Source organism: Aethalodelphis obliquidens, unplaced genomic scaffold, assembly GCF_003676395.1.
Source record: "Aethalodelphis obliquidens isolate GAN/ISIS:26980383/991018 unplaced genomic scaffold, ASM367639v1 scaffold71, whole genome shotgun sequence".
NCBI lineage: Eukaryota > Metazoa > Chordata > Mammalia > Artiodactyla > Delphinidae > Aethalodelphis > Aethalodelphis obliquidens.
This window is the reverse complement of record NW_020838015.1, coordinates 8478018-8498824: the sequence shown is the minus strand read 5'-3', so window position 1 is coordinate 8498824 and position 20807 is coordinate 8478018. Positions and strand designations below refer to the sequence as shown.

General features: G+C 45.5%; 2 protein-coding genes across 13 annotated transcripts in view; one reads left to right on the top strand and one right to left on the bottom strand.

Moving 5' to 3' along the window:
- RBM10 (RNA binding motif protein 10) overlaps positions 1-1250 on the bottom strand; it is a 29695-nt gene extending 28445 nt beyond the window's left edge. For 3 of the 12 annotated variants that reach the window (XM_027091341.1, XM_027091345.1, XM_027091348.1), the window contains exon 1: positions 688-1244. In XM_027091341.1, coding sequence (XP_026947142.1) covers positions 688-1003 — 316 coding nt within the window. In that variant the 5' untranslated portion in view covers positions 1004-1244. Of the gene's footprint in view, positions 1-687 lie in introns of all 12 variants that reach the window. The other 9 variants (XM_027091344.1, XM_027091349.1, XM_027091351.1 and 6 more) reach the window with 7 other exon arrangements.
- Positions 1251-1389: 139 nt separating this feature from the next.
- Positions 1390-3983, top strand: NDUFB11 (NADH:ubiquinone oxidoreductase subunit B11). The gene is made up of 3 exons (XM_027091405.1): positions 1390-1976; positions 3471-3601; positions 3756-3983. Exons 1-3 carry the CDS (start codon positions 1770-1772, stop codon positions 3880-3882), a joined length of 465 nt encoding a protein of 154 aa, XP_026947206.1. The 5' UTR covers positions 1390-1769; the 3' UTR covers positions 3883-3983.
- The last annotated feature ends 16824 nt before the right edge of the window (positions 3984-20807 follow it).

Genomic DNA, 20807 nt, shown 5'->3' with positions numbered 1-20807 from the left:
GACAGGAACTCACAATCAACACGGGCCATAATCACACCACACACTGAGGCCCCCTTTCACAGGATGAGCGTCAGAGTAACAGATACGAAGCCCCCCCCCAAAAAAAGACGGGGAAATAAGTCTTACACACGTTCCTTGCACTCCCCGCCCCCACCCAGTAAGTGGATTAGGGCCAATCGTAAGAAGACTTTCTATGGATAAGGACCCCTCCCCATGGATAAGGACCAGGGTTACAGACACACACTCCGAGGATAGAGACCCGAGTCATACCGACGTTCTCCCTCCTCCCCCACCCAAGAATAAGGACCAGAGCCACAAAACACTTCCCCATGGGTAGGTAAGTACCAAAGTCACACACGATTGCAGAGAGCACACTTCTATGAATAAAAAGCAAAGTCGCAGACACCCGCCTCCCACGGATAAAGTTCGGCGTCGCAGACACAGTGAGCCACAGTAGCCCACTCCCATTCGTCCCTCCCTTCCCCCAACCCGCGTGCACCCATCCAGTGTCCCAATCGCGCACGCGCCTCTGCTCTCTAAAGGAGAAAAACAAAAAACAAAAAGACACCCCCTCCCGGGCTCAGACCGTGCAAGCATCGATCGGTTCTTTGCGAAGCCCAGATCCGCCACCCGCAGTCCGCCCTCCCGCCTCCTCTACACACCCCCTCCCCCACCCCGGCCCCTTACCTCCGCCCCCACGACCAGCGTCGACGCTCACCTTCTCGGCCCGGGCTGTCAAGGGAGGGCTCTCGGACATCACCTCGGCCCGCCGCCACCTCCTCCAACTCTCGCAGCTCAGCCGGAGCCGGTCCGCGCAGCTACCAAGTCCGAGGCTAGGGGCGGAAGGGCGGAGGAGGGGGGGAAGGGCGGAGATGGGAGGGAGGGGAGAAGCGCGAGGCGCGCTACCCTCTCCTGGAAACCCACTGCCGCCTACTCCCAGCCGGCCGCGATCACCAGCACAAAATGGCGACGACAAGACGGGAGCCGGCGCTTCAACCACCATCCACCTACTAAGGGAGCGCGCTCTGGCCTGCCCAGTCTATTGGTCGCCGTCCGCCGTCGGCCAGCCCCGGCTTGCTCTGATTGGCAAGTGTACGCCATTTCCCCGCTCCCCATGCAAACTCCCACAAGTCGAGAAAAGGAGCAGCAATTGGCCAATCCGGCGAGGCGCTTTTAAGAAAGGTTGGCTTCCGGGCTTCCCTGGTGGTGCAGTGGTTGGGCGTCCGCCTGCCGATGCAGGGGACGGGGGTTCGTGCCCCAGTCCGGGAAGATGCCACATGCTGCAGAGCGGCTGGGCCCGTGAGCCATGGCCGCTGAGCCTGCGCGTCCCGAGCCTGTGCTCCGCAACGGGAGAGGCCACAACAGTGAGAGGCCCGCGTACCGCAAAAAAAAAAAAAAAAAAAAAGTTGGCTTCCTTCTAAGATGAAAGAGCAACGGAAGCTCCGCCCTTCTCGCCAGAGGGCAAGGGAGCTCTCCGTGCGATTGGTTGGGAACGGAATTCACACGCGTGCTACCGCTTTATTTTCAAGGAAATTCCACAGCCTTTCGGTCAGAAATTCCATAGCCTGATCGAGAGGATAAGAAGATGGTTGCTTCCGTGAGGCCGTGACAGAGGGAGGGAAAGAGGACGCCTCGCCCTTTTGAAAACAAAATCTCGACTCGGGACCTATTGCGGTAGGGGCGGAGCGACAATTCTCGCGCTCGGACCAGCTGCAGCTGCGCAGTCACATTTCCGTCCCCGCCCCCGATAAACTGCAGAACGATCTGTCATGGTGGCCGGGATGTTAGGTTTGTGCGGCCGCCGCCTTTTGGCGGTGGCGGCGAGGCGAAGGCTCCCGGCTGCCCGTGTTCGCTGGGAATCCAGCTCCTCCAGGGCTGTGATCGCCCCGTCCGCTGTGGCGGGAAAGCGGCCGCCGGAACCGACTTTACGCTGGCAGGAGGACCCAGATCCCGAGGACGAAAACCTCTACGAGAAGGTGAGAGGGAGGGGATACGGGACGCCGGAAGGGTCAATCGGAGACCGGCGGATGGGCGCCATAGAGGACGTTCTTAGTCGGCTGAAGATTGCGCAGCCGGCGAAATCCTCGAAGATTTGGGAATTTTGCCTAGCTTGTTTTCCTCCTTTGTCCCCTGATCACCTTCGGGTTCAGGGCCAGAGGCGAGGTTGGCCTTATTTTGCAGACAGATATCAACCCTGAAGTGGACAGTGCTCAAAACACGTTTGAAGCAATATAACAACAGTAATACTAAACACTGATATAGTGCTTGCTCAGGTGTTTGAAACACTTTACATATATTAACTCATTTAATCCTCATAACAACCTTATTTCGAGGTAGGTAGTATTAGTGTACCCATTCTACAGATGAGGAAGCTGAAGCATAAAGATGTTAAGTGACTTGTCTAAGCTCACATAACTGAATGTGTGGTGGAGCCAGGTCTGCTGTGCTATACCGATATCAGAGACTGAAATCAGAACGCCTGAGTTGGAATACAGGCAGTGACCTTGGGCAAGTAGCTAAACCCCTTGGTGCCTCAATTTCTATGTAAGATGGGGAAAGTGTTAGGACACCTTCTAAAAAAATAAAATACTACAGTACACCTGCCTCGTGTAATTAAATGAATCAAAATGCTCAAAACAGCAGGTGGCACTTAGTAAGTACTCACCATTAGAAGGTGTTAATTATTCTTGCCACTTTCCACTTCACTGGGATATTGTGCAGTTTGTGCTTGTGAAAAGGCCTGGCATATAATAGGTACTTCATTAATACTAATCTCTGGTTGAGGGGCTGTGATATATAGGATGCTTATTCATTTATTCATTCATTCTGTAACTATGTATTGAGGGCCTGCTGTAATGCCAGGTTAAGTTCAGGGTGCTAGGGATTCAGCAGTATGGAAATCAGATAAAGCCCCTGCTTTCACAGAGCTTACGTGGTAGTGGAGAATACTGAAAATAAACATGTAAAATGTTAGAAAACAGTAATATAGAGTATGTAATCAATAATATAAGATGATGTGATCAGAGGATTTGGAGGATATGCTACTTTGGTAAACTAGTAAATGCTAGAAAGTTAAGGTAAGAGGATGGAGAGTGACTTGGGGGTAGGGAGTTAATAGGTTGAGCCATTTTTGACCTGTAAAAATGGCAATTTTCTGTAGTTCAACTTAATAGATAAGGTGACTAGGGAGTGCCTCCTAAGGGGAGTGATGATGAAGCCAAAACCTTGAATGAGGAGACAGATCCAGCCATGACTAGATCTGGGGGAAAGGCTTTCCAGGCGGAGGGAACAGCAGGTGCAAAGGCCCTGTGGTGGGAAGGAGCTTGACAAGTCCTAAGAATAGAGAGGAATTTAGGGAGGGAGGGGAGATTGGTCCAAGGTGAAATTGGAGACCAGGTTATGCAGCGCCAGCATAAGCCTTTGTGGAGCAGCAGGAAGCCCTCATTGACCTCTTCTTCTCTTTGCCATAGAACCCAGACTCCCACGGTTATGACAGGGACCCTGCTGTGGACCTCTGGAACATGCGGGTCGTCTTCTTCTTTGGCTTCTCCATCATCTTGGTCCTTGGCAGCACCTTTGTGGCTTATCTGCCTGACTACAGGTGCATGGGGTGTCAAAGAGAGTGGGACGGGTCGGGGCAGAAGCAGGGGTGGAGATTGAAGGAGACTGCCAGAAATCCTGTCCTTGGGGAGCTAAGATGGGGATTGGTGTCCATTGAAGCTCCCTCACGTCTAACCTCACGCTGCTGCCTCCAGGATGCAGGAGTGGGCCCGCCGGGAAGCTGAGAGGCTTGTAAAATACCGAGAGGCCAATGGCCTCCCCATCATGGACTCCAACTGCTTCGACCCCAGCAAGATCCAGCTGCCAGAGGATGAGGACTGACCGGTTACTGAAAGGGGCTTAAGAAGCACCACCTTCTCCACCCCTTGTCTGCCATTCTGCCCTCTCTTCAGAGCACCTAATTAAAGGGACTGAAACTGTGACTGGCTGGTGTTGCTTTTGTTGTAAGGGGGATGTGGGAGTGGGATGTCAGGCTTTAAAAGCCTTTTCTGGGTATTCTGGTTATCTGTTGCCATGTGACAAACACCCTAAAACTCAGTGGCTTAAAACGACAATTTACTATTACCTTTCATGGTCCTGTGGTTGACCAAGCTCAACTAGATGGTCCTTCTTGGGGTGTTGGGTGGCTTGGGCTGGAATCATCTGGAGGCTCAACTGGGCTGGACATCCAAGATGACTTCTGTATTCCCATGTTTGGTACTTGAGTCTTCTATGTGGCCTCTCTCTCCAGCAGAGTAGCCTGGGCTTTTTATGTGGTGGCTCAGGCCTTCTCTGGATCAAGGTGTAGCATATGAGAAGAAATTGACGGCAGCCGTATTTAGAAAAAAGCTACCACACTGGGACCGCCTATGTTGGAAGAAGGGCCAGGGTGACCAGGGATTGAGGGTGGTGGGTCAGAGCAGGGCTTTTCTATTGCTGAGGATGAGTGTTTGTCTCGCTCCCTGCCTTCTTCTCTGTTTCTCTCATCTCTGGGGTTTCTGCCTCCGTCTTGTGTCTTGGTGAGTGTGGATGCCTCTCTCTTCCCCTCTGCCCCAATCTGGATGGTCTCTAACTCAAGATGCACATCTCTGTGTGTGTGCATGTGTGTCTGTTTCTCTCCCTGCCCCCTTATCTCTCTCTGTGTCTTTCTGTGTCTCTCTTTCGAGCAGGAAGTCTCTCTCCACTGCCCACCCCATCCCCCATTCTTTTTCTCTGGGAATAGGCCATGTCCTTGCGTCAGGGGCTCATTCTCAGGCTCTCTCTGTCTCCGTCTCTCTAGATCTGGCAGATGGAGTTGGACACTTGCTCTGGCTCTTTGTTTCTTTCCAGGGAGTCTCTCCTAGATCCCCGTTAAGTCTGGGCATCTGGGCTCCCCTTCGTGCCCCTGGCATCTCTGCCCTCTCCCCTGTGGCCCCCTTCCACAGCTCACACTATGAGATTCCCATATCACATGCTCATTGCTGCCATCTCTGTGCATGTCCCTGCCTGGGGTGTCGGAGAGGGCAGGAGCCCCCAGTCACTGGCTACCGGAAGAACATCTGGCCTGATGGACCCACCACTACAGGTGATGCCCCTAACCCTAGCTTCTGAGTCAGGAGGAGTCCTAGTTCACTTGTATGAGGCTAAGGTGGGAGTGATATCCAGGTGAACCTTCCTGGAAGTGAGCAGTGTCACTCCCTGAATGCTCCTTGTGGAGCCAGTCTCCCAACTCGAGGGCAGCTCCAAAGCAGAGAGTACTAATGTGTAAAGCGAGCACTCTCCACTCTCCAGCCGACAGTTACGGGGACTGTGGAAGTGAAAGGGGCGTGTTATCCCAGCCACCAAGTACCTGAGTATATGGGGGGAATACCCCCATAATAACCTCAGCCTGTTGCAGCCATAGCTACCCTTGGCCCAGAGAATATGTCCCCCCACTAACCCCCACCAGGATGTAAGCTCCACGAGGGCAGGTATTTGGGTATATCTGTTCACTTAGAGCAGGGATTGGCACAGTATGTGCTGCAACACACTGGTATTGTTACCTCTGGTATAGGTGCCATTCCCTACCATCAATGCCCTTCAGGCTTACAGCCCCTGAGGAAGAGCATTTCTGATCGCCCCCTCTGCCCCCCCCCACCCCGCCTCCTCATCAAGCTCTCAAGCTCTCAAGAAACCTCCATTCTGGTCAAACAAGAAGCTGCACTTAGACCAAATCCTAAAATTCATGTCCTTGCCCCCTTTCTGACAGCAACCTTTCCTCTCCTTCATGGGCCCCAGCCACACTGGCCACCTCTTAAATCATTAAATTAAAATGTACATACAGAAAAGTGTACACACCGTAAGTTTACAGAGCTCATTTACTTTTTACAAACTAGACACACCCATATGACCAGCACCCAGGTCAAGAAAGAGAATGTGAAACAAACGCCAGAAGCTCCCTTCAAGTCCACCCCCCTCCCCCAAGGGTAATCACTCTCTGGACTTCTAACAACGTTCAATCTCATGATGTTTGCAAGATGGATCCACGTTGTTATGTAACTAGTCGTTTGCCCATCCTCACTGCTGTATTCTCTTGCACTGCCATGAATAGACCACACTTCATCTATTCCACTGTTGATGGGCATTTGGGTAGTTTTCTATTTGGGGCTATTAAGAATAATTCTTCTGTGAACATTCTTGTATATATCTTTTGATGGATATATGCACTCATTTCTCTTGGGCATATACCTAAGAATGGAATTACTAAATCATGGGAGTAGACATACGATCAGCTTTGTAAATCATGCCAATTCTCCAATCTACACTTCCCCAGTGGTGAATCCTCAGCATCACTCAGCACTCCCCATCTTTTTCATTGTAGCCATTCTGGTGACTGACTGACATTCTAAGGACCACATTGGGATGAAGGGGTGGAAGTTGAGTGCCTACTATGTGTCAAACCCTGACAGTGCCAGGCATGACAGATACCAGGATCCCTGTCCTCAGGAATTTCCCAGGGTAGGAGTGGAGGCCAGTGTGAGTGGTCAGAGACCTTACACTCAATGTTTTCACCATACTGTTTGGCCCCAAGGATATTTGAACCTTGATGTATGGGGCCCAGCTTTGCTCTGGCAAAATAACAGGTACGAACCAGCTTCACCTTTCAGTCTAATAGAGCACGTACCATGTGCAAGGCCCAGTGAACAAGACAGTCACAGTCCCTGTGGCAGACACTGTCAGTTCCCTAACCATAGTCGCTGTGGCAGACACTGTCAGCTCCCTCACTGCTCCGGTGTGCACTGGCCAACTGCCAACTGCCAGGGTCTGCATCTCTTGGCTGGAGGGCTTCTCTCAAGCTGCATAAGGCCATTCTGCCTCTGGGCCTGACAGGCTGTAGGGGCCAGGAAATGAACACCTCCTGGCAGCAGCCCTCAGCCAATGACTGACGAGAGCTGGTAGATAAGTACCCCTGCCCCCTTGCCCCTCAGATGGGACATCCCCGAGCTGTGTGTTCTCCACTGGCCTCCAGAACTCCACAGTGGGAACAAGTCCCAGTTGCCCACAGCACTAAGTCGTTTAATAACACTCTTCATCGGCTGCCCTCCCTTCTTTGTCTCACTTCCTCACTTCCCCACTGCCTGACAGGTGCTTCCTGGAATCACATCCTAGATAAACTACTTAACTTCAATCTTTGTCTCAGGGTCAGCTTCTGGAAGGACCCAAACTAAGACAGTCTCTGTCCTCATGGACTTTACCTCAAGGCTGTGGGTGAGACAGAGGATAAACAAGCATGGAAACCAACAGATGAGATAAATTCTGCCAGAAAGCGAGTGTGGCTGGAATACTGTGCTTACTAGAATCACTGGAATCATCCAGCAAAAGAGTGGTTAGAAACGAGGTTATAGAGATGGTCATGGGCCAGATCTGTAGGGCCCCATGGGCCATGGTTAGAAGGAGTTTAGATTTTTTTAAAAAATTGAAGTATAGTTGATTTACAATGTTGTGTTAGTTTCAGGTGTACAGCAAAGTGATTCAGTTATATGTATTTTCAGATTCTTTTCCATCATACGTTACGACAAGATACTGAATACAGTTTCCTGTGCTAGACAGCAGGTCCTTGTTGGAAGGAGTTTAGATTTTACACACTACACAAAGTTGACCAGAAGCTGACTGAAAACCCAGCTTAGCAAAGCCCATCCCAGACAATTCTGGACTGTCTAAGGGGATTGCGTACAGTTTTTCTCCTGGATTACCCAGGAAATAAAAACAAAATATCTTACCGGATTCACAATGACTATTACTGATAGACATAATCACTGCAGAACAAACTGACAACAGCTAAAACCGTGAACTTTAAAATGTGTTAAGGGAAAACAGAACCAATGCTCTCAACCAAACATGAACCTGCAAACTGCAATCTTGAAATATTAGACTTGGTGAAAACTTGCCACAAATAAAGCTCAGAAGAACAGGAGCTATTCATTCAACAAATATTTATTGAGTGCCTACTGGGTGCCAGGCACTATTATAGGTAGTGGGGATACAGCCGGGAACAAAAGGTTCAAAACTTCCTGCCCTTGTGGAGTTTTGTTCTAGCAGAGGGAGACAGACGATAAACAAGACAATAAATTACATTATATTTGTGTATTGGGAGGTGATAAGTATGCATTAAATTAAAAATAAAGCTGGGGGGCTTCCCTGGTGGCGCAGTGGTTGAGAGTCCGCCTGCCGATGCAGGGGACACGGGTTCGTGCCCCGGTCCAGGAAGATCCCACATGCCGCGGAGCGGCTGGGCCCGTGAGCCATGGCCGCTGGGCCTGCGCGTCCGGAGCCTGTGCTCCGCTACGGGAGAGGCCACAACAGTGAGAGGCCCGCATACCGCAAAAAAAAAAAAGAAAAAAAGAAGACAGAATTGAATTATTGCAATAATGTTTCTTTCTCTAGCATAAGATTCCCTCTTGAATTCCACTTTTGCCTGTTGTCAGCAACATGCCGTTCAAAAGATATCAAGGGAGCTACCGCTTTTTGCAATTCAGACATAGCCTGTGCTCCGCAACGTGAGAGGCCACAACAGTGAGAGGCCCGCGTACCGCAAAAAAGAAAAAATAATAAAGGCGGGGGAGGGATAAATTAGGAGTTTGGGATTAGATATGCACTACAATATATAAAATAGATAAACAACAAGGACCTACTGTATAGCACAGGGAACTATATTCAATATCTTGTAATAACCTATAATGGAAAAGAATCTGAAATATATACGTACATATATATGTATACATATGTATATATATATAACTGAATCACTTTGCTGTATACCTGAAACACTGTAAATCAATTATATCTCAATAAAAAAATAAATAACAGCAGTAAGGGGGATCAGGAGTGCAGGATGGGAGAAGATTGTATTTGAATAGGGTAGTCTGCTTAGGACTTGTTGAAAGGTGATTTTTTTTTTTGAGGAAAAACATGTGAAGAAAGAAAGAGATGAACTACAGATGCAAGAGCATTTCTGGCAGAGGGAACAACCAGTGCAGTCCTCAAAGCAAGAATGTGACTGAGCTGTTCAAAGAGCAGCCTGAGGGCAAGGAGATATCAGGGGCAAAGCTATTATTGCTGAAATATGACACAGATAAGAATATTGATGTGTTGATCTAATAATCACTGTAAATATTAACCCGAAAATGATTCATCCCACTGAAAACAATTTCAGAAAAGTGAAAATGGACAAAATTGGCTTTGGGTTAACTTCGCCACTGTACGGCATTGAACAAGAATTTATATTGACTCAGAATTAACTCCAGGGCAAACTTCCTCAATAGAAATTAATCTGAATTGGTATAATTCTGATTTTAAACGTTAACATTTGTAAACAGAGCCAATACACTTGCGGTCGAAAGCATGGGAGTCAGAGGGGTGAATCCAGAGCCAACCAGGATCCAAGCAAGGCAGCCTGGAATCAGCCATCATTGGAAGGGTTCATTCACTCACTTATTCATTCTTTCATCCCACAAGGGAAGGGTTCATTCATTCATTCCACAAATATTTACCAAGTGCCTACTGTGTGACAAGGGATACAGCAGCAAATAAAACAGGCGAAAATCCTTGCCCTTTTGCAGCTGACTTCTAGTGCAGGACACAGATATTAAATGTAAAGAACGAATAACAATTTGCGGTAATAATTGCTAGATAAATAAAATGTATAATATAATGATAAATGTTAAGGAGAAAAATGACGCAGGAAAGGGTATAGTGAGTGTGTGTGTGTGTGTGTGTGTGTGTGTGTGTGTGTGTGTGTAAATTTTAGCTAGAATGGCCATGAAAAAGGCCTCACTGAGCTGACATTTAAGAAAAACATAAGGGAAGTGCCTAACTGAAGAGAGAACTTTGAAACAAGACCCATGATTGCAAGACAGTCACAGGGGTTAAGGGCATGGATTCTAGAGCCAGACTGGGTTCAAATCACAGCCCTCTCCACATCCAATGTGTGACCTTATATTCCCATTTTCCTCCTCTATCAACTCGGGCTAATGACATTAACTACCTCCTAAGGATCTTGAGAGGATTAATCTGAGAGTACTTATAACACTGCCTGCCACAGATTAGGTGTTTGTAAATATTGGTTGAATGAATGAATCCTCATTAATATTAATGTAGTGGCCATGGAAGTGCCCTATAAAATGAACTTGTGGTAACTATGGTTTTGGGGATGTTCAGATTGTTGACTCGGTATGGAAGGTGGTTCTGGAAACCTGGCAGTCACTACTGAGAGGTTTAGGGTGTGGTATTGAAAGTTGTGGTTCCAGTAGGCAAGGTCTGAAAAATTACTTAGGCCAGTCAGGTACTTTAGGTAGCAGTTGTCAGAAAAGCTGCAGGATTCTTGGAGTCAATTGCTTCAAAGGTAGAGAGAGTTTGGGGAACTCTGACAGGGTCAGAATGAGGATCCAGGGTTTCAGCTGAACTTTAGGAAAAGAGCAGAGCAGCCATCAACAAATGCCACGAGGTGTCAATTAGAGGCCCTGAACTGGGGCCCTGAAATGCTGTAGCGTTGTCTTTTTATCCTCTTTCCAACTCCCTCACCTCCTTCAAGTGTTTTGCTAAACATCAGCTTCTCAAAGAGGACTCCCCTCGTTTAAAGGTACAATCCCCCTTACTATTCATTCTCTAGGTTTTTTTTTTCTTTTGGAGTTTTTTTCCCCCCACAGCACACACAAACTGCATTAGTTGTGTTGTCCTTGTAATTGAGGTCATGCTACCAGCAATTAAACAAAAATAAACTAGGTTGTTATTTTAATGAGGGGGAGAGAGAAAGGAAGAGGAGAAAGAGGAGAGAGGAAGGGGAGATGGAGGAAATCTTCAAAAACCCTAAACCCATCAAGACGTGGCAGGAATGGTGGTTTGGGGCCAGGTGTCACACCGAGGTTTGGTGTGTGTGTGTGTGTATTTGAACAAATTCCATCTAAATGAAAAACATTATTTGCACAGTTTCCAGCCTCTGTTTCTGCCAAGATTCTAAGTCATAACAACCTCTGGGCCGCTATTTTTCTAACCTAGAATCCACTTTCTCCCTTTTTCAGAAAATTCCACTTGCCCTACAAACGTGGCCTCTTTGGGGGGAGATTCATTTTGAAAAAACAAGCTCAGAGGGGCCATTTGGGATCTGACCCTGAAAAAGGCTTTTGATTAATAAAATTTACCATTTTTAATTTAAAGTCTATTTTGTCTGATATATAGCTACACTTGCCTTTTTGTGTGTGTGTGACCATTTGCTTGAATTACCTTTTTCCATCCCTTCACTCTCAGTCTATATGTGTCTTTAAGACCAAAGTGAGTCTCTTGCAGGCAGCATATGGTTGGGTCTTGTATTTTTTAATCTATTTTATCTATGTCTTTTGATTAGAGTATTTAATCTATTTACATTTAAGGTAATTATTGGTAGGTAAGGATTTACTATTGCCGTTTTCATTATTCTCTGGCTGTTTTGTAGATCCATTGTTCCTTATTTCTTATCCTGCTGTCTTTTTTGTGTGTTTTGATTTCTTTCAGTATCAGTATGTTTTGACTTCTTTATCATGTTCTTTTGTGTAGTTACTGCAGGTTTTTCCCTTATGGTTACCACGAGGCTCGTAAATTATCTTGAAATTATAACATCCTATTTTTAGCTGATAACTTCAATAGCACTCCTAAACTTTACACTTTTCCTCACAATTTAGGTTTTTGATGTTACAGTTTATATATTTTTTACATTGTGTAACCAATAAGAGTATTGTAGTTATGGTTATTTTTACTACTTTTGTTTTTCAACTCAAACTAGAGTTGTAAGTGAATTACTCACTACCATTACCATATTACAGAATCTTACAGAAAACACAATTACAGAAAGTTCAAATATATTTTGAAAAAATCAGACATGCACACATGCAGGTAAAATTTCCCATGCAGTCTGAAGGAAAGCCAATACCTAAGCGCTAGGTGAGAACTCCAAAGAAGCAGCTCGCTGAGTTAATCTTTAAAAGTGTTTTGGACCCACCCCCAGGTTTTTGTTTTTCCAGAATGTGGCTGCGTAGGGACTCTTTCCCTCTGCGCTCTTACAGTCTGGGAAACCTACACTGCGCCACGGTCTCTCTTCCCTGGTGGAGACTGGGCTCCAAACCGGACACCTTAAAAGGACCAGCAGAGGGAAGCTGGGATGCGCGCAGAGCCTGTTTGCAGGCACGCCCGTCTTCGTGTCAACAGATGTCTGGGAAGAGGTGGAGCCAGTCGTGACAGATCTGTGGGCCAGTGACAGCCCTTGGGTTAATCAGCTGTTCATCACAGCAGCTTTGCCACCTTTAGAGGGTGGATTCTCCATCTGAAAGGGCAGCAGATGGCCAATCAAGAGCTCTTGCTCCTGGGGCACTGGGTGTGCTGAGCGAGAGGGTGGAGGACTGATTGACCAGCCAGCCTGTTTGTGAGTGCAGGCTCTGGACCCGCCGCTCATCTGCGAGCAGGGGGCGGGAGTGGGGACTTGATTGATAGCCTTTCCAACGAGTCAGAATGTCTGAGCCACGGGGCCCTGCGTAGCACGGGTCTATTGGCAGTTGAGGGGAGGGTCTTGCTTTGACTGACACATTTATCATCCAGTAAGCAGGTCTACTTGAGCTGGGGCGGGGCGGCTAGTGGCAGAAAAGGCAGGGTCTTGTCCTTGACTGACCCTTGTTTTGCTCAACGAGGAAAACCAAATTCCACAAGTAGCACTCCCCCTTTTCTGTTTTTATTTTTTTATTTTAATTTTTTCCCCTTTTCTGTTTTTGAAAAGGCTATGATACTTTAAAAAGTTGGAAAATCACAGCTTTAGAGCAATTTAGCTTTCTCATGCTGGACAGAAATGGTGGCCTCACTGTGCCTGTGAAAAAAAGAGCAGCCCTTAGAAAAGGTGATCTTAGTGGTGGGGACTGGAAATGGAAGTGGTTCTCAGAAGCAGCTGAACAGCAGTTGGCATAGAATTGGAACTTGATTTGAGATGGTGATGGAGGAGGTTGTCTGATAGAGGGTCTCTGGTGAGAGTGAATGGGTGTTTCTGAGGACAGTGATGGTGGCCTGTGGGAATCTGTAATGGATGGTGAGTGGTTGAGGTCAGTCTGGGTGACTGATGTAGACGCCCATAGTATGGGCCTGTTCTCTGATGAGACCAACTAGAATCAAGCAGCGGATGGAGTCTGTGCTGCTCAGATCACTGCCGTTGTCCCTTGGACATGGTAACACATCCACCATCAGAGACTGGGTACAAAGTAAAAATCTCTATGTTTCTGATGCAGACTGTTTGCAGTCTGACAGTGGTGCACCCAACAGTGCTCCCTACCATCAGCAGGTATCTTATATTGTTGAACATTGAACAGCCTCCTCAAAAATGGACTCAAAAGGATTTCAGACTCTACCTCTCTCTACCTCTTTCTGGTCCACACACTTAAGTAAGTCAGTTTGGTCACTGGATGTGGCTGCCACCGGAAAGGGATCGCCTATTGGATACCTTCTGGGTAATGGTCAGGACAAAAGGGGTGGCAACTCAGCCCAAAAGGGACCTAGGGGATTTGAACTTCATTCTGGTTCAGTGACCTGGATTCTTTTGTTGGATGGACGTGGTCGTACATCATAACAACACTGACCACTTGACTGAAGACACTGCTTACCGAATTCCCCTCCAGTGGCCCACAGGGGCCAAGATAGACGACATTAAAAAAAAATCTCTGTAAATTTTATAAAAATGCCTTTTGTCCTCTTGCACCTGACCCTGCATCTGGATGGAAGGTCTGTGTGCAAACAGGAAATGATTGAATAAAAGTGAAGTTATAGGCACTGGGATGGGACACAGCGATTTCATGGCTATGGAAGGAGTGTACTTGGGGAAGGAACATCTTAGACCCTGAGAGGTGCGAGATGGGGAGCCAATAAATGTTCTTTGTCCCCTAGATTGAGCACTACAGCCTGGCAAAACAATCGTGTGGTTTCCCCGAGTCAAGCAGGCAGCTGGCAATCTGACCTGCTACCAGGTGTGTCATCACTTCCTTGGGATGACAAAAACAGAAAAACTCATGAGAACATGGCTGGTCCTAAACTAGTCTACTGTGCCCGAGGCCATCAATGTCAACTCCTGAAGACAGACCTCCCTCATAACTGTACAAACACATGGGCCAGCATGACCTTGTTTAGATCTGACCGATACAAATTCATCTGCTTCCCCCAACACCTGAATGGTCTCAGATTATGCTGTGTTTAGCGATTGATGTTACCACCTATTGGACTTCACCAAACCAATGTCATGGTGTTCCCAGTCAAGTCTAACAACAAATTCTGAACTGAAATGAACTGTGTTCCTTTGGGTTATGTGTTTGTATATGGAGGAAAGACTGGGGCATAGAATGTCTCTCCACTGGGGATGGGGTTTGCTTTTGGATGCTGTCATTATTGATGCTGACACCAAACATCCGAAAGTCAGTCTAAGCTCCTTTGTGTTGGGTGCAGTATAATAGCCTGACCATAGACTACTTCCTGGTTGTCTAAGATGGACTCTGACCACTTAATACCTTGGCCATTTCTCAGGGCTGTGTTGACAGTGAGGAACCTTGAGGGATGAGGTAATATCTCCCTCTGGGACAAAGAGCAGGCTGGATTCCCCAAATTCAGCTTTTCATGGCTGTGATGTAAACCCACTGTGTGTGCAGCATCCACCAGGGTCCCTCTATGTCACCCCTGTGGGACTTTGAGGACATGGGGTGCCGATATGATGTACGTGCTGCTTGCTGCTCCGTGAATAGCAAACTCCTTTGTCTCTGCCCCAGGAATCTCATGTCTTCTGTCAGCATCTCTAAAACTTGCTGTCTTCTAAGAGGGTAAAATCTCAGACCCTTTACAAAAATATCTTGACCCTGACAGTCAAGGACTGAGGGATGGTTCTGTATACTCTGATAGTCCCTATGATTTGGCCATTGGCAGTTTTGGAAGGTCAGTGATCAGCTGCCAGTGATGTTGGGAATGTGGCTCCATTAGTGAGTCCTGAGGGAAATAGTGATTGAGGCCTGCGAGGCTGCTGATTGAGGATACGTGACTGTCGATCACTGGGAGAGCGGCTGTGCTGCTCGTGTTTATGTGGGCCAGTGACGAGCGACACTCTGATGGGGGTTTCTTTGGCTCCTTAATTGGATTCTTTAAGGGTCAGTGTTTGGGGCTGTGTGTCATTGGTGTTTGGAGATTTTGGAGGACCCTGTGAGAAATACAGCTGCCCTTCAGGAAGATATGCAATCTTCAAGAAGATATGGGATAGGATTTTTCTTAGATAATAGTCACCCTTTAGATTCAGACTTACCTGCATTTGGTACTTAGCTCTACCACTTACCAATTATGTTAGAAAAAATCACCCAGTTCTCCCTCTTGTGTATAGGAAAAAATATCCCACCCGCGCCCTTCCCTGTGTCTCCCTTACTTCAGGGAGACACAGGGAAGGGAGAGGATGGGATTTCTGACACTCTGGTCACCAAACATGTGGAGGTTTTTTCCACAGCAAGCAATTCTCTGTGACATCAGCTGGGTATCCTACAACTGAACTCAATTCTAACACTGTCTACCTGGAGAGCACATCAGATCTCACAGGTTAAGGGCTCAGCCCCACAAGACTGCCCCCCACCCCACTTCAAATGCCATTTGCAAGTAGTAGGTCCCCAGGTTACCCACAAATTCTGTCTGATTTGGTTGCAACTTGGAGGTTCCCACGACCTCCTCTTCAGGTTGGATCGATTTGGTAGAGCAACTCACAGAACTCAAGGAAATACTTACTTACATTTACCAGTTTATTAAAGGACATGATAAAGGATGCCGATGAACAGCCAGATGAAGAGATACCTAGGGTGAGGTCTGGGAGGGTCCCAAGTGCAGGAGCTTCTGTCCCTGTGGAGTTGGGGTGCATCACCCTCCTGGTATGTGGATGTGTTCACCCACCCGGAAGCTCCTGGAACTCCATGCTATTGGGATTTTATGGAGGCTTCCCCACGTAGGCATGACTGATCATTAACTCCATTTCCAGCCCTCTCCCCTCTCTGGAGGATGGAGGTTGGGGCTGAAAATGCCAAGCTCCTAATCATGGTTTGGTCTTTCTGGTGACCATCCAGGAGCCCACCCAGAGTCGCCTCAGTAAAATAAAGGTGCTGCTAATGCTCTTATCACGTAGGAATTTACAAGGGTTTCAGGAGCTCTGTGTCAGGAACTGGGGGCAGAGACCAATATATTTATTTTCCTTTATTTCACACCAACATAGTTTGACTTTTGTTAAATTCCTTATTCCTTCTGAGCCTCAGTTTCCTGATCTGTAAGATGGAGATAATATATAATACATATAGTATATAAAATGTATAATATCTTAGTATTATTGTGGAAAATGCTCAGCATGTCTGTAGTGTAAGACCATACACAAATTGGGGGAATAGGGACAGTAATACACTGGGGTAACCCCTATGGATTCAGGACTTGGAGGATGGGGTAACAGTGTGGATAGGGAGTGGCTTTTTTATATTGTAAAATGCATTTATTAGGATTTGGTTTTAAATGTTAGCAATTACTTTTTAGACATCTATTATATTATTACATGATGTTATTTTCTTATTTAACTTGAAATGATATTATGTTAAAATTTGTCTGATACTGATATTGATCCTTGGACTTCTTTTTCTTTTAAAATTTATTTTATTGAAGTATAGTTGATTTACAATGTTGTGGGGGTTTTTTTGTTTTGTTTTTCTTTTTTTGGCTGCGTTGGGTCTTCGTTGCTGTGCGTGGGCTTTCTCTAGTTGTGGCGAGCAGGGGCTACTCTTCGTTGCGTTGAGCGGGCTTCTCATTGCGGTGGCTTCTCTTGTTGCGGAGCACAAGCTCTAGGCATGCAGGCGTCAGTAGTTGCAGCGTGCGACCTCGGTAGTTGCGGCACGCAGGCCCTAGAGTGCAGGCTCAGTAGTTGTGGCGCACGGGCTTAGTTGTTCCACGGCACGTGGGATCTTCCCGAACCAGGGATCGAACCTGTGTCCCCTGCATTAGTAGGCGGATTCTTAACCACTGTGCCACCAGGGAAGTCCCTACAATGTTGTGTTAATTTCTGCTGTACATCAAAATGATTCAGTTATACATATATATACATTCTTTCTCATATTCTTTTCCATTATGGTTTATCACAGGATATTGTATATAGTTCCCTGTGCTCTACAGTAGGACCTTGTTGTTTATCTATCCTATATATAATAGTTTCCATCTACTAATCCCAAACTCCCAATCCTTCCCTCCCCTCCCCCTTGGCAATCACAAGTCTGTTCCCTATGTCTCTGAATCTGTTTCTGTTTTGTAGATAAGTTCATTTGTGTCATATTTTAGATTCCACATACAAGTGGTATCATATGGTATTTGTCTTTCTCTTTCTGACTTATTTCACTTAGTATGATGATCTCTAGTTGCATCCATGTTTCTGCAAGTGGCATCATTTCATTCTTTCTTATGGCTGAGTAGTATGCCATTGTGTGTGTGTGTGTGTGTGTGTGTGTGTGTGTGTGTATGTATATATATCATATCTTCTTTATCCATTCATCTGTCAATGAACATTTAGCTTGTTTCCATGTCTTGGCTATTGTGAATACTGCTGCTATGAGCATAGGGGTGCATGTATCTTTTTGAATTATAGTTTTGTCCAGATATATGCCCAGGAGTGGGATTGCTGGATAATATGACAACTCTATTTTAGTTTCTTGAGGAACCTCCATACTATTTTTCATAGTGGTTGTACCAATTTACACTCCTACCAACAGTGTAGGAGGGTTCCCTTTTTGGAGATATATATTTTTTCATGTGCCATTGTTAATGTCCACTAGGCAATTAGATATACATAGTGAAATGATTACTACAGTCAAGCTAATTTACATATCTGTCTTCTCACATAGTTACCTTTTTGTGTATGTGTGCTACGAGCCCCTGAAATCTACTCTTACAGAGCATTTAAAAAAAATTTATTTATTTTTGGCTGCGTTGGGTCTTCGTTGCTGTGTGCAGGCTTTCTCTAGTTCCTGTAAGCGGGGACTACTCTTCATTGCAGTGTGCAGGCTTCTCATTGCGGTGGCTTCTCTTGTTGCTGAGCACGGGCTCTACGGTGTGTGGACTTCAGTACTTGTGGTGCATGGGCTCAGCAGTTGTGGCTCGCAGGCTCTAGAGCGCAGGTTCAGTAGTTGTGGCACACTGGATTAGTTGCTCCACAGCATGTGGGATCTTCCTGGACCAGGGATTGAACCCATATCCACTGCCCTGCATTGGAAGGTGGATTCTTTTCTTTTTTTTTTAACATCTTTATTGAGGTATAATTGCTTTACAATGGTGTGTTAGTTTCTGCTTTATAACAAAGTGAATCCGTTATACATATACATATGTTCCCATATCTCTTCCCTCTTGCATCTCCCTCCCTCCCACCCTCCCTATCCCACCCCTCCAGGTGGTCAAAAAGCACCGAGCTGATATACCTGTGCTATGTGGCTGCTTCCCACTAGCTATCTACCTTACGTTTGGAAGTATATATATGTCCATGCCTCTCTCTCACTTTGTCACAGCTTACCCTTCCCCTTCCCCATATCCTCAAATCTGTTCTCTAGTAGGTCTGTGTCTTTATTCCTGTCTTACCCCTAGGTTTTTCATGACATTTTTTTTCTTAAATTCCATAGATATGTGTTAGCATACGGTATTTGTCTTTCTCTTTCTGACTTACTTCACTCTGTATGACAGACTCTAGGTCTATCCAGCTCATTACAAATAGCTCAATTTTGTTTCTTTTTATGGCTGAGTAATATTCCATTGTATATATGTGCCACATCTTCTTTATCCATTCATCTGATGATGGGCACTTAGGTTGCTTCCATCTCTGGCTATTGTAAATAGAGCTGCAATGAACATTTTGGTATATGACTCTTTTTGAATTTTGGTTTTCTCAGGGTATATGCCCAGTAGTGGGATTGCTGGGTCATATGGTAGTTCTATTTGTAGTTTTTTAAGGAACCTCCATACTGTTCTCCATAGTGGCTGTACCAATTCACATTCCCACCAGCAGTGCAGGAGTGTTCCCTTTTCTCCACACCCTCTCCAGCATTTATTGTTTCTAGATTTTTTGATGATGGCCATTCTGACTGGTGTGAGATGATATCTCATTGTAGTTTTGATTTGCATTTCTCTAATGATAATGATGTTGAGCATTCTTTCATGTGTTTGTTGGCAGTCTGTATGTCTTCTTTGGAGAAATGTCTATTTAGGTCTTCTGCCCATTTTTGGATTGGGTTTTTTTTGTTGTTGTTATTGAGCTGTATGAGCTGCTTGTAAATTTTGGAGATTAATCCTTTGTCGGTTGCTTCATTTGCAATTATTTTCTCCCATTCTGAGGGTTGTCTTTTGTTCTTGTTTATGGTTTCCTTTGCTGTGCAAAAGCTTTGAAGTTTCATTAGGTCCCATTTGTTTATTTTTGTTTTTATTTCCATTTCTCTAGGAGGTGGATCAAAAAGGATCTTGCTGTGATTTATGTCATAGAGTGTTCTGCCTATGTTTTCCTCTAAGAGTTTGATGGTTTCTGGCCTTACATTTAGGTCTTTAATCCATTTTGACCTTATTTTTGTGTATGGTGTTAGGGAGTGATCTAATCTCATACTTTTACATGTACCTGTCCAGTTTTCCCAACAACATTTATTGAAGAGGCTTTCCTTTCTCCACTGTACATTCCTGCATCTTTTATCAAAGATAAGGTGTCCATATGTGCGTGGGTTTATCTCTGGGCTTTCTATCCTGTTCCATTGATCTATCTTTCTGTTTTTGTGCCAGTACCATACTGTCTTGATTACTGTACCTTTGTAGTATAATCTGAAGTCAGGGAGCCTGATTCCTCCAGCTCCGTTTTTCGCTCTCAAGATTGCTTTGGCTATTCGGGGTCTTTTGTGTTTCCATACAAATTGTGAAATTTTTTGTTCTAGTTCTGTGAAAAATGCCAGTGGTAGTTTGATAGGGATTGCATTGAACCTGTAGATTGCTTTGGGTAGTAGAGTCATTTTCACAATGTTGACTCTTCCAATCCAAGAACATGGTATATCTCTCCATCTATTTGTATCATCTTTAATTTCTTTTATCAGTGTCTTATAGTTTTCTGCATACGGGTCTTTTGTCTCCTTAGGTAGGTTTATTCCTAGATATTTTATTCTTTTTGTTGCAATGGTAAATGGGAGTGTTTTCTTGATTTCACTTTCAGATTTTTCATCATTAGTGTATACGAATGCCAGAGATTTCTGTGCATTAATTTTGTACCCTGCAACTTTAAAAGATTCATTGATTAGCTCTAGTAGTTTTCTGGTAGCATCTTTAGGATTCTCTATGTATAGTATCATGTCATCTGCAAACAGTGACAGCTTTACTTCTTCTTTTCCAATTTGGATTCCTTTTATTTCCTTTTCTTCTCTGATTGCTGTGGCTAAAACTTCCAAAACTATGTTGAATAAGAATGGTGAGAGTGGGCAACCTTGTCTTGCTCCTGATCTTAGTGGCAATGCTTTCAGTTTTTCACCATTGAGGATGATGTTGGCTGTGGGCTTGTCATATACAGCCATTATTATGTTGAGGAAAGTTCCCTCTATGCCTACTTTCTGCAGGGTTTTTATCATAAATGGGTGTTGAATTTTGTCAAAAGTTTTCTCTGCATCTATTGAGATGATCATATGGTTTTCTCCTTCAATTTGTTAATATGGTTTATCACATTGATTGATTTGCATATATTGAAGAATCCT